The 14,076-nt window shown below is 41.1% G+C and overlaps 1 protein-coding gene across 1 annotated transcript; it reads right to left on the bottom strand.

The window, feature by feature from the left end:
* Positions 1 to 11,520: 11,520 nt before the first annotated feature.
* Positions 11,521 to 12,732, bottom strand: W97_08409 (uncharacterized protein; the record flags this gene model as incomplete). Its single annotated transcript, XM_007786223.1, has 2 exons — positions 11,521 to 12,606; positions 12,658 to 12,732. The coding sequence occupies 2 exons, from the start codon at positions 12,730 to 12,732 to the stop codon at positions 11,521 to 11,523; spliced, it is 1,161 nt and encodes a 386-aa protein (XP_007784413.1).
* Between the last annotated feature and the right edge of the window lie 1,344 nt (positions 12,733 to 14,076).

Here is a 14,076-nt window from a genome sequence, read left to right as displayed (position 1 = left end):
TTATTATAATAGTAAAGAGCTAGTAGCCTATTTTCTTAGTATTTACTAGGTAGATAAAGAGCGCGGCGCTAATTATATAGATACTTAGAACCTTTTATAGAAGTAAAGTGTAATTAAGCGGCTCTTTAGCCCTCTTCTAGAGAATAAATATAGAATCTAGATAGATATAGGGGATAGTATTTCTACTAGAGAGTACTAATAGTTATTAGTTAGTATTAAGTGTAGTGTAGTAGGCTAGTAGCTAAGAGTATTTAAGAATTACTAGAAAGTAACTAAAGTAAGTAATAAAGAGTGTAAGAATCTATTTAAATAAGTCTACTAGAAACTTAACTTAAATAAAGTAGGTAATATTACTAGTAGTAGTAGAGCGTCTATTAATAACTTTAAGAGTAATAGGAGAACTCTAACGAGGTGCTATCACAAGATAATAAAGGTTACTGTGATGGTTGGGGTCCTAATTAAGGAGATAGGGAATAGTGCCAAGATATGGTTAATAAGGTGAGGATTGATATCACGTAGTGAGATTAGATTAATGTTATAAAGAATGCTGGATTCTTATTTGAGTTAAGCACACCGTTTTAATAAATGAGAACGGTGTCTTCTATATACTACCTAGTGCCCTCGGTGGCTAGTAGTGGCTAGTAGTGCTAGCACTACTATTCTCTGCTAGTATTACTACCTATCCCTAATCACGTGGTCCTTTCTACTAGCACTAGCTAGCAGTCACGTGGTGGCTAGCTGGTGCTAGCTACTATTCGGCCTTATACCGGTGACGCCGGTCTTATTCTATAAGGTCGTAACACTAGCCCCTCCCTTTAAGGCACTTTGTCCTTAAAGGCCTCGGGCCGGATAATATAAGCTGCGGCGCGCTAGTGTTGAGATGTTATCTCTTCGCCATACCCCCCGTTTGTAAAACTCCTTCTACGAATCGTAAGACTACCTCCACGGAGCGAGCCAACACTCTTGCTACTATTCTTCGCATTACCGGTCCCACTATACCTACTTCATGTTCTCGTTGTCGAACTAACAAGGTGGCCTGTAAGGTCAACCTTACCACGGGCCGTTATACTAAGTGCATTGCGAAAGGTCGAAAATGCGACCTAGTAGTGACCTAAGCCGAGTGTCTGTTGTTTCCTTCGTGATTACTTGCTTACTTACTTACTTGCTTATTAGGGGCGCAGCTGCTTAATGAGCGAGAACGCCTTTGTAAAGAGCGTGAGGAGGCTGAAAGTGCTTTATCGGCCGCTATTTCCCGGAAACTTTAGGCTGAAGCCGAATAGAGGCGTTATAAAGAGAAAGAGTCTGAAATGGTCCATCGGGAGCTCGCCTCCCTTGATAAGGTTCGTGAGCTAGAGAGTAGGTAGTAACAACTTGAATAAGAGTCTAGTGCCTTCGATCTTTCCTTAATCCCTAGCGACCTCTCTTTATCGCCCGCTACTTGAGTGGAGTTGGACCTCGGCTTTCCGTCTACCGACTTTAGTTATACCTCTTAATTTCCTCTTCGCTCCCGTCGAGATTAGTACATGGTTTCTATGTATTCTTTGAGTCTAGGTAGCCTTTCTATTTTACGAGGTATTATTGTATACTATCGTCGAAATTGGTGCTATCGTCTAGGATCCTTTGTACTTCGTATTGTCCTTCTTATTCCATTAGGTAGTTGTTGGGTACCCTTACTAACACTAGTACTTCTGAAGGTGCCGGTTCTAATAATGATATATAGAACACTAGGTGTATTCTCATTCCTTTTAGTAATTCTAGCTTGTAGCTTATGTTCTTAATGTTTCTGACAATTCTAAAAGGTCCTATCCTGACGTGGTCCAATTTTTTGCTTGGCCTTGTTGTTTTAATATTTTTCCGGAGGAGGTAGACTTTATCCCCCTCTTTAAGTATAGGTCCCCTAGATCTATGTTTGTTATAGTGAAATACTAATCTTTACGATAGAAACTCGATGTCTTTTCGTAATTCTTAGTATATTTATTGTATTTCTTCCATCGTTAATCTAGTTGCTTCTACTAGGGTCCGGAATCCTTAGGGTTCGTGGAACATCTAGGCGTGATATCTATAATTCGCGTAGAATAGCGTTTATCCCGTTATCTCGTTTACGCTTATATTATATACTAGCTATGTAAGTGGTAATAGTAATACCTAGTTCGTTTGTCTATAGTCTATATAACCTCTTAAGTACTGTTCCAGCACTTAGTTCATTCGCTTGGTTTATCCGTCTGTTTGCGGATGGTAAGCTATCAAAAGCTTATAGGTTAATTCTAACTATACCGTGAGCGATGTCTAGAAGTTCGATATAAATAGCTTATCTCTATCTAAGATAATTTCTTTAGGTAGGCCCTATGTTGCTGTCACATTTCGGAGGAAGGTGTATGCTAGTTCTTTAGCGTTGGACGATTCTTTATACGGTATAAAGCGTACTTCTTTTGTTAATTAATCTATAATAGTAAGCACGGAGTCGTATTTTACCTTTATTAAAGGTTCTTCGGAAAGAGGTAGTTTGACGATAAAATCTATAGCTATTAAAGCCTATAGCTATATTGGTATTGCTGCTAATTTTATTAACCTATATAGTTTATGCCGGGTTGGCTTCATCTTATAGTATAGATCGTATGCGGCGATATATTCCTCCACCTTCTTTCTAAGTCTTAGGAAGAAGTAGGTGCGGCTAATTGCTTTAACTATTTTATAGATCCCGCGATGTCCTTTAGTTGGACCGTTATAGTATTATCGAATAACCTCCATCCGCTATCCTAGTGGTACATACATTAGGCCTTTAAATAATAGTAGACCTTTATCTATTTATTTAAATCCTTCGAGGTTTTCGGAAAGAGCTCTTTAAGCGTGTGCGTCCTGCGTATATGCTTTCTATAGGCGGTCTTCGAGGTTGTTATTCGCAATCGCTATAGTGGCCGCTAGTATTTCTTAATTATAAGTGATTTTCCTATCTAGATACTATTCTAGAATCGAGCTGACTATCTAGGGTTTTTTCCCTATGTAATCTAGTCTTTTACTAAAAGCGTCAGCTTTCGCATTCTCGGAGCCTTTCTAGTAGTGAATTTCGAAATTAAATATCGATAATTTCTCGGACCATTATACTTATCTGCGATTTAACACCTTAGTGGTGGTAAAGTATACTAAATTCTTATAATCCGTGAACACTTAAATTAAATACTTTACTCCTTCTAAATATACTCTCTATTACTTAAAAGCTTTAATAATAGCTAGTAGCTCTTTATCGTGGATTTTATAGTTTAGTTCTAGTCCACTAAACTTTCGGGAGTGAAATGCCACTAGATACTAATGTCCCTTATTATCTTATTAATTCAGACATGCTTCTATAGCTAGGTCTAAAGCATCCGTCTTAATGATGATAGCTCTTAATAGGTCGAACATTATTAGAACTAGTTCTATACTAAACCGTTCCTTTAGTGTGTAAAAGGCGCTATCGGCCTCCTTACTCTACTAGAACCCTTAATCCTTTTTCGTAAGATCTATTAGGGGCGCTATAATCTGGGAGTAGCCTTATATGAATTTCCTATAGAAATTCGCTAGTTCTAGGAACGACTACACGTCTTTTACTAACTTTAGTGTAGGCTATTTAAGTACTACCTACACCTTAGTTTTGTCTATCCGGATACCTTTATCTATGATAATATACCCTAAGAACTCAATCTCTTGTTAATGGAATTGGCTCTTTTTTAGTACTATTTATAAGCTCGCTTGCTGGAGCGCTTTTAAGACTTACCTAATATGTCGTATATACTCTTCCTTAGTCCTTAAATATACTAGTATATTGTTGAGGTAGACGACTATAAACACGTCTAAGTGTTCTCTTAAGACATTATTAATATATGCCTAGAACGTGGCGGGGGTATTAGTGAGCCCGAATGGTATAACTAAATACTTATAGAGTCCGAATCGCGTTCGCATCGCAGTCTTCCACTCTTCGCCTTTTTTAATTTGAATCCGGTTATATACTCCTAGGATGTCGAATTTTGTGAACCACTTAGCTCCTTAGAGTCGATCCTATAACTCCGAAATTAAAGGTAACGGGTAACTATTCTTAATAGTTATATTATTTAGTCTTTAGTAGTTAACGTATAGTCGTAGCTTACTATCCTTTTTAGGTATAAATAGGATGGGATATCCCGCGGGCGACTGGGATTCTTATATGAATCCTTTCTTTAGATTCTTATCTAGGTACGCTTATAGCGCCTCTAGCTTCTCTAGTGATAGTGGGTAAATCGCTGACTTCCCTAGTGTCTTGCCTTCTTTAATGGGTATTATGTGATCCTATAGCTAATATGCTGGTAGGGCTTTATTTGGAGCCTTATCTATAAATAACCTCGCGTAGTCCTTATATTTGTCTGGAATGGATAACGGAGCTATAGTAGATGCGAGCTCTTATCGCTTACTCTATAGGATCTATACTTACTTAGGGTTTTTCTAAACTTCCTTTATAAGTTCTTCCACCGAGATTGCGCATATCTCGAGGCCGTCTTCTAGCGTGTCTTCGCTCATTCGGACTAGTTTCCTCTAGGAAAAGTCTAATATCTAGCGGATCTAATTGATCTTTAGATTCGCGTTCTTAAGCTATAGTAACCCTAGCACTACGTCGTAGGTTCCTGTTACCGTAATATCGAACTACATGTTCTTAACATGGGGTCTAATCTTTAACCTAACCGTCTTGGTTTTTTAGTCTACTAATCCCTAATTATAGCCTAAAGGTTAGCCGTCTACTATAGTTACTAGGTAGGCGTCGAGCTTGTGTTATAGCTGCAACCTAGCTTTCTAGGTAAACTGTAGTGACATGAAGTTTACTATAGCGCCTAAATCGATTAGTGCCTTAGCCTATAATTAGCTAATCTTAACCCACACTCGTAGGTTCCCGGTATATTTTATTACCGCGAGGGTATACTTGCGGTATCCTACTCTAGGTACCCAGGTGCTCTTACACTTATTCGAAAGTCTTTTAGTAGGCGCTTCTATCGACCCTCTAGCCGGAAGGCCTCCTAGTTTTTTAAATTAGAGTCTTCCGAGTCGGGGCTCCCGGAGCTCTCGTCCTTAGCTAGAGTCTCTATTCCATTATACCGGAATTTACTTTAATCAACCTAGCGTTCCGGATTCACTCTTAGATCCCTAGCTACAAATTCCTAGTGGAGTGCCGTGACTTTCTATCGCAGTTCCCTAGGAATATAGCCTCCCTTAGGGGTAATGTATCCTCCATCCCTAGTGAATCTTACTTCTATAGGTGGGTGTTCTCGCACTATATCGTAGTATTCGTGTCCTGGGTGGGGCATACTATTTAGTATCTGCCCTAGCTAGCGTATACGTTCCGTGACTGCAACTAGTTATCCTAAGATAAGGTTGTAGACTTCTCTATATAGCTCGCTGAAACTAACAGCGGATCTCTACTATACTTTATATGCGGTTAGGCGGACTTTAATCTTCTAGAGTTTCTCTTTAAACTCTAATTATCCCACTTATTCTTCTATAAGATCGTATACGTCGTAGTAGGCCTAATGCTATATCTTAGGTGGGTATCCTCCCGTGATAGGGTTCTATTCTAGTACCCTTTCTTCTAGTTCCTTATCTAGGACTAGGTTCAAGATATCGGAGCTAAATTCCTCCTCTAACAACTCTTCTTCTAATAATACAGCCTCTTCCTTAGAGAGTATACTTAGTACTATAGTGGGCGCGACTAGGCCTTCTATCCGTGAACCTTAGTGACTAGACTCCGCTTGGACCCTTTCCCTAATCGAGAGAGGTCGTGGTTCCTCCTTGCGTGTAGGGGTCCTCTAGCTAGGTTTCTTCTTAGTGACCTGTAATGCTTGTCCGGTCCTAGGGGGTTTCGGAAACCAACCCGATCCGTTTTTGTTACTTAGGTGTATCTGACACCTATCGTTATAGTATGTAGTCTAGGACATAGCGTTATGGTGAGTTATAGTGGCAGCCAACTTGTCTTACCTCCTTAGGCCGTTAGTTTTAGCTAATGCCTAGGCCTTTTTTAGTTGCCTATAATCCCGAGCGATGTGTCCTATGCGATCGCAGTTGAAGCACTTTCCTATAAAAGGCTTCCTTTATCCTAAGGACAATTCTTATCCCTATAAGGGCGTCCCGCGTCCTCCCTACGACCTTCTCCTTAGGAGACGTCCCGGACGTCTTTCCGTTACGTTAAGTTCTATAGGCCTAAGCCTATACGGGTCTTAGTTATACTAAGTAGGGTGGCTCTATTTCCGTCCTACCACTACTAGCGCGTTATAGTCTTTCTTTTCTAATCTTCGTTCGTATAGTCGATTGTCAATCCTAATTAACGTGGAAATTATTTTTTGTAAATAATCTAGTCGGTCGCCTCTAACTAAGTCGTTCTTGACGTTCTCTTTTAATCCTTAGTAGTACTACGCGGTTAAAGCTGTCTTATTCTATAAGGTGTTTAACGCTACTAATTAGAACTAGGTAGCATAATTAGCTGCTAATCCCTTCTAGATTAAGTTTATTAGTTCTCTTTCTATAGTACGTGCCGCGTTGATGTCTCTAAATACTCGTTGTATCTTTACTTTAAATAAGAGTATATTGGTAAATAGTTCTGTTGTTTCCTGGGACTAGTTACGTTTATTATTCTTAAGGAAATCCTTGAGATGAGGCTAGATCCATTTAAATGCTCGTCCCCTTAGATAGGTGATAATAAATATAACTTCGTTTTCTTCTTAAAAACGTTCCTGGTTGTGCTAAATATATAGGTTATATTAGAGTAGCTATGAATCGAGTTTATTACGCTCTCCACTATACTCGTCCGGTACCTTGACCTTAATTAGTTTTAGTGCTAGAGGTGGCGGTGGTGCCTGTCCCCTTAATAGCCTGGTGGTTGATTCTATAGTAGATATATCGGCGTGTTAATCTTAGGTGTTCCACGAAAGTGGTGCTTAAAGTGTAACGAGGTGCTATTATAAGATAATAAAGATTACTATGATGGTTGGGGTCCTAATTAAGGAGATAGGGAATAGTGCTAAGATATAGTTAATAAGGTGAGGATTGATATCACGTAGTGAGATCAGATTAATATTATAAAGAATGCTAGATTCTTATTTAAGTTAAGTACACCGTTCTAATAAACGAGAACGGTGTCTCCTATATACTGCCTGGTGCCCTTAGTGGCTAGTAGTGGCTAGTAGTGCTAGCACTACTATCCTCTACTAGTATTACTATCTATTTCTAATCACGTGGTCCTTTTTGCTAGCACTAGCTAGTAGTCACGTGGTGGCTAGCTGGTGCTAGCCACTATTCGGCCTTATACCGGTGACGCCGGTCTTGTCCTATAAGGTCGTAACAAGAACTAAGAGAAAGAAAATAAAGGCTAAGGTTTTATATATAAGCTTAGTTAATAAAGATAGTACTAGAGGCTCTAGTATTAAGAAGAGCAGTAGACTTATATTTATATAAACTAGTAACTAAAGTATAGTTAATTATAAGGTATTTATTTTTATTAAAGTCTTACTAAGGTGACTAGGAGATTATAGAAAAGAAAATCTTAACTATTCTAGATATAGGTTCCTATAAGTAACTTTTAGTAGAAACTACTTATTTTCTAAATAAGTTAAGTCTCTAGATAGAGTAGTAGGGTTTAGAGTATTAGGAGTAGAGCTAAAGTTAATTACGTGTATAGTAGTATAAGACTTCTTTAGGTAGTTATAGACTATATAGTTACTACTATAGTATAGGCACTTATTATTGTTAAAGCGCTATTACTTTATCTTAAGTATAATTAGGTCCTACTAGACGCGACTAACTATAAAGTCTATAGGGTTACTATAGTTATAAGCTATAAGTATAGACTAGGGTGTAATTAGTATAGGATGAGAAGCTAGTAAGAAGGTAGTTATAGTAGTTATTATATAGAAAGTGCTAGTAGTAGGAAGTAGAGCTAGAAAGAAGTACTTTTAGAAGAATAACATGCTAGTAGCTATACTAGTAGTAGTATATAGGCGCCTATTAATACGCTAGTAGAGGTAGAAGTACTTAAGATAGCTTATTTTCTTAGTATTCTAGCTTACTAGAGCGCTTTAAATCTTATTTAATAGACTTATAAAGAGTATAGACTTCTTTTTATTATTATTATACCTAGTATTATGAATATAGTGTTAGAGATTAGTAGTAAAGATAATAAAGTTATAATTCTTTTAATAGATTTCTATAATTTTAGCTTAAGTAGTTACTTTAGGGTTTAAGTTATTAAAGAATAGCTTAAGGTGCTTAATTATTTCCTTAATTAATCTAAACTTAAGTATACTATCTATATAAATATACGGAAGAAAGAGCGCTTAAGTAGTACTCTTAAGGTAACTATATAAGTATAAGGTTTAAGCGGCTTTAGTAGGGTATTAGTTAGCATTAATATAGAGCTTTATATAGATATTTATAATAAAGGAGTGGAGGGTGGTATAATTAGAACTAAAGAATAGTTTTAGGTTAGAAAGCTTTTTTAACTTTTTAGTTAAATTAGCGTTTAATTAGGTGGCTTAGGCTATAAGTTAAGTAATACGCTTAGTCGCTTTAGTGTATATAATAACTATAGTATTATACTATCGTGTAAGATTCTTAAGTTACTTTTTAAAGGTGCCGCTATAAGTATATATCTTATTAAACTAGTTTAAAAGATTAATAAAGAACTAGTACTAGGTATTAAGATTCTTTAGAACTTTTATAGTAAGTATTATAGAAGAGTTAATAGCTATAGGAGCTTATAGCGCGTTAGAGGTATTATCTATAGATATAGGCGCTTTAGCGGAAGTAGGAGAATATATAATAGGCTATAGCTAAGCTATAATAAGAGATAATTAGTAGATATAATATAATATTATAATATAGAGAGGCTTAATACTAAAACTTAATTTATTAGAGTAATATATAAGATATTATATGCGGTTAGAAGGTATAGTAAGGAAAATAGGAAGATAATTCTATAAGTAGAGTATATAACCTAATTACGTGACTCTAGAATAACTAAAGATTCGAACACTAAGGAATACTAAGTCTAAACCGTAATACTTTTAATAATTCTAGTTACTTAAAGCTAGCTCTAAGCTATTAGATTTTACTACTAGATTCTTAAGGCTATCTCTAAAACCTTAGAGCTTTAAAGCTACTAAGCTACTTGAGCTACCTAAGCTATTTAAGCTACTTTTTAGAGTTCTATTCTTACTTAATTTTTCATCCCCTAGCTAGTAGAAACAAAATAACTACTATTTAAAAATTAAGTAGTTTTAACTTTTTTTTTCAAAAGTTTTATAAGTATATACTATAGCTAGTTCTATATACTATAGTATAAATAGCTAGATAGAGCTAGATAGATAAAACTAGAGAGATAGAGCTTTATATAGTAGCTTAGTAGCTTAGTAGCTTAGTAGCTTAGTAGCTTAGTAGCTTAGTAGCTTAGGTAGCTTAGATAGTTTAAGTAGCTCTAAGTATTCTAAGTATTCTAATAAACTTAATAAACTCGAGAAGCTTAAGAAGCTTAAGAAGCCTAAAAAGCCTAAAAAGCCTAAAAAGCTTAATTTAGCTAAGTATATAGACTTTCTTATAAGTAACTCTTAAGATAGATATAAGCTTAGTAGCTTTAAGATCTTAGAGATAGCTCTAAGATCTTAGAAGTAATAAATATTTTTATTAATATAGTATTAATAGTATAGTTAGTAGTTAAATTAATACAAATAGACGCGTTTAGATAATTAAAATAATAAGGTTTAATACCTACTAAGACTCGTGATATTTTTAGAAACCTTACTACAAGTAGCTAGTAGGGTGGCACGTGATAAGTGTAGAGTAATCTAGCGTCGAGCTAAATAGATTAATCTAGAGTCAGATCGAGTCTAATCGAACTTTCAATATCACTACGTCAGATTCGAAAAGAGACTATCGGAATCTTCTACCATAAGAACAGGTTCACATGCGATGTAACAAACAACGACCCCACCGCTCAACGTCTATAGCTGGCCAAAATCGGCGACGAGAAGAGGAGAATGCTAACTCTAGGCCCGGACGGCTTTGGATGGCTTTTCTCTTGGAGCAAAGATCCTAAGGAAACAAAACTCTGCTGGAAGAACCTCCCAATATGGCTCGAGTACCAATATCATGGAAAACTGATGGTGCCGGGAAAGAGCGACCCCACTTGGCCGCGCACATAGCCGATCAAGATCGTTCACGAGTTTTTCAATACAGCCTATCGTCTCCAACACGCCGACGTCCCCTGGGCGCTAGCTAAACAAGTGCTATGCTCAATGGCCGAGGTCGTAGAGTGCGCACCACATGGTTGGAAGGCCCTGGAGGATGAGTGATTGGTGAAGAGGACCTCTCGCCGCAGCTGCTTCCGACTTCTTCTCGTGCTACTACTTCAGTGTACGCTGCTGTCGTACGGAATCGATACCTTCACTCGGCATGCACATTTTGCATACTATAAACATGACACTCAGTCCATTTAGGAGGAGAGGTATCAGAATAGTCTTCCTGTATCTTCTTCTCTGGCTTAGGGTTAATAATGTTTCCGTAGTTTGGGAGCATCATTATATGCGTCGCTAGAGACTAGGTACGATTGAAGAGAAATCCGAGCATTCAGAACTCCACGCTCTCTGATTATTTCTATAACCCTTGTGATGTACATGATCCGTGGCCGCCAACATTCTTAAGCTACCAGCCACAGCCACAGCCGCGCGAGTACTTGGGTAGGTTCAAGGAGTAACTGGCCATCTTCTAAGCATGAGCGCTGCTACATTACAGCAAGGGGTAGATGGAGCACGAAGGTGCCGCCGGGCTGCTATTCTGGTCACCGGCACCCTTACCTAAGTACCTAGACAGCACCTCTCGATTAACAAAAGCAATTAATGCCAACCAGAACGACAGGATGGCTTGAACTCTCGCGAGGCCAGCCTTTATGCAGAGAGCCCGTCACCTTATATCCGAAGGAGGATGTAGCAGACTCGCCCGTAAAACAGCGCAGTGCGCGGACCAGCCTACTTGACGCTAGCGAAAAGGGCGCGATGGCTGACTCGAACATTCGTCGTCCGCCTCGCGAAGGACGGAGTTTCGTGGGGAAATCTGGCTTGACGGCATCGTGGGTGCTGGCGATCGCTTTTACCACTTCGTGATGAGAAGACCAAGGCGTTGGTGGTTGCCTGCGGCGGCCTCTGAGCTCAACCAGAAAGCACTTACCCACTGCTCCTCGCACATTGCGTCTGTTCAGACCAATTATGCATTCCAAGGTGGCCATGATGTTGCATCTTGCTCGTGGATCATGGCGATCAAGTCGGTCTACCAATAATGCACACAACTAGGCTCCAATGACAACCACCTGAGCCGTGAGGCTATTATCTGCATTTCACAGAAGCATTGACCTGTACGTACAGCGTAGGGCACGCCTGAACGCCTTCGCTGAACCTCACGAAGCCGCCTGCCATAGATGGCGTCCTTCTCGTCCGCGAGCGTGTCCGTTACAAGCGTTACACCTGACACCATGAACGCAGCCTACTGGGGATGCGATATTTGCCGCATCGCTCGCATATACATCTGCTCCGAGTCCGCATCTTCGGACTCGAGACTCGCTCTCGGCCGGGTTGTGCTTAGCTCTTTTGACGTCTCCGTGCTGGTGCTCACATCGAGAATCCCGTCCTCTTCGAGCTCATTTGGGCCTGCTGGCGTCCGTATCGGCGAAAATGTTGGCCCGAGGATGAAAGGCGGATCTTGCGTGGAGGGTGACTCTGGCGGAGAGGTGACCTTCTCTGATTGCGTGGCGCCCTGTTTGCTGTACCAGAATGACCTGTGATGCTTCTCCGGCTTGGGTTCGGCGTGTAGATCGCTTCGACTTCTCGACAGATCCGCAAACTCTGGTCCCTCAGCTGTGCTTTGTGATCCCATGCCACCACCCGGCCGCACAACCTCGACCAGCTGGTTGAGCACCGCGAACTCCAGCTTGAGCTTGACGCTATATACGACCCCCTTAAAGCTTTGTTGATACACCGTCACGTTCCTGTATTCCAGAGCCAGCAGTGCGATATCCATCAATATAATCAACACATTGATGCCAAAAAGTTGCTTCATAATATTGCGCGCATTCTGCGTGAGTGTGGTCCTTAGGATATCGACCGTCTTCCACACGTACAGCCCCGAAATCCCAAGCTCCTGCATGCAGAAAATCGTCATCTGTATCTTCTCAATAACCTTATACGCGTCCGCAAAGCCCCTCCCCGTATCCGTGAGATTACTAACATGCGACACAACCGTAGTCGTCGTATGCAAGATCACGGCGTCGAGGATGATGATCCACAGCACCACCCGCAGGATCCGCGGGCTATGTAGCACCAGGTGTAGCCGGCTGTATAGCACGAAGGACTGCCCGGACACCATAAGCATCCAGCCGATGTTGTCGATGAGGACGGCGGCGACTTCATTGGAGAGACCGAAGTAGACCATCAGCCGCCCGACGGAGTAGGGAATTAGCCCAAAGGTGGCGATCAGCATGCTCCAGTAGTAGAGGCCATGCTTGCGCTTGAAGATTAGGTAGATGAGGAGGAGGAGCTCGAGCGCGTTGTAGAGGCCGAGAGCGGTGCAGACCTGCGGTAGTTAGTCTCGGATGGTAAGAAGCAGGCTACGTGTAAGATATACAATCACAATGATGCTTTCCGCATTGAACTTGTCCAGCTCGTCGACGGCGGTGTTCACGCCCGGCTCACCAGCCATTGTGGGGCGATCGCGGTGAAGCGCAGAGACTAGAGAGTCGAGTTACTAACTCGCTGGCAGACGCTCGTATGATGGGGTCATTGTAGACAACAGCGCAGTCATAGTAATACGATGAGTGAAGTGAGAAGTCGGCATTTTTGGCCATGCGATAGCTTTGAGCCGTTGAGGCGCATGGGTGAGCATCCCGCAAACCTGGAGCGCGGGATGAAATCCGGGGAAATCTCTAGAACTGCGGGGAGTGAGCTGCTTGCTGTCGATTGGTGGATATGGCGATCGGCTAGGCTCAGCGACGGGACGGACGAAGCGAATTTCTCCTTTAAGCAGTGAGCGTCATTACTGCAAATGATATTTAAGGCGCCGAAGTGTGGGTTCCTGGACACTTGCAGTCTGGCGAAGATACAGTATGTAGGTTGGAGGTATACTCTCGGTTTTGCAATGTACCTACATTCAAAGCTCGGATCAGCAACACCATTGTTCACATTTCAATCCACATGTCCGTGGAATCAAATATTGACATCACCACTCGAATCTATTGCAACGTGGCTGAAACTCACGCGCTGTCATGGTTGTATAGCTCTGAGAACATCGATGTGGCACATCAGCCTACCATCTGGCCAGATCCGGAGCTCCCTTCTTCAGTCCTTTATAATACCGACTGCCTCGGAAACCGAATCCCCCTATCGTTGCTCCGTACCGGAAGTCGGAGAAGTCTTCAGATGGCCAGACTACTCTACTCCCATAAGTCCGCTTCCACCGTGTCGACGATAAATGCAGCTGCACGTCGCCAGCGGTATATATTACTCTACGGGACACGCATGCTGCAACCCGCAGGTGGCTTGGTTGCTTTTCGGCATGGTGAGTGCACGTGTGAGATGAGGCTGCGGCACCACGACGTACGAGGCGGCCTCAGCCTCATAAAGCTGGATCAGAGAACACCTTGCCCGTCGCTGTTGAGCCAGCTAAAGCAATCGACTTGCGCTTAATCGCGAACGGCAGTCAGCTTCTTCCTTTAGTATTGTCGACGAACCGTGAAGGTTGACATTCACGACCGCAGCCATCCAAGATCCTCAGTATGGGTATAGCAGACTTTGTTTGGTTTAGTATAATATGGAAAGAAGGCGAAGCTTGTAGTGACACTTCAGATCCAGACGTCGCTGGTATAGGGATAAGTCATATCACCTCATCCGTCCGGACGGCTTGGCGAAGATAGCTCCTAAAGATCACATATGCAATTCAGGTAGTCCTTTCATTCGTGATCGCAGCGTTCGTCACCACATTTGCATCTATCATAGCAGCTATCCTAGATATCCAAACCAGGGACGAGAAGGGACTTCTACCTCAAAG

Source organism: Coniosporium apollinis (assembly GCF_000281105.1).
Source record: "Coniosporium apollinis CBS 100218 chromosome Unknown supercont1.53, whole genome shotgun sequence".
NCBI classification, from domain to species: domain Eukaryota; kingdom Fungi; phylum Ascomycota; class Dothideomycetes; genus Coniosporium; species Coniosporium apollinis.
Note: the sequence above shows the minus strand (reverse complement) of the source record. Positions and strands in the feature narration are given on the sequence as shown.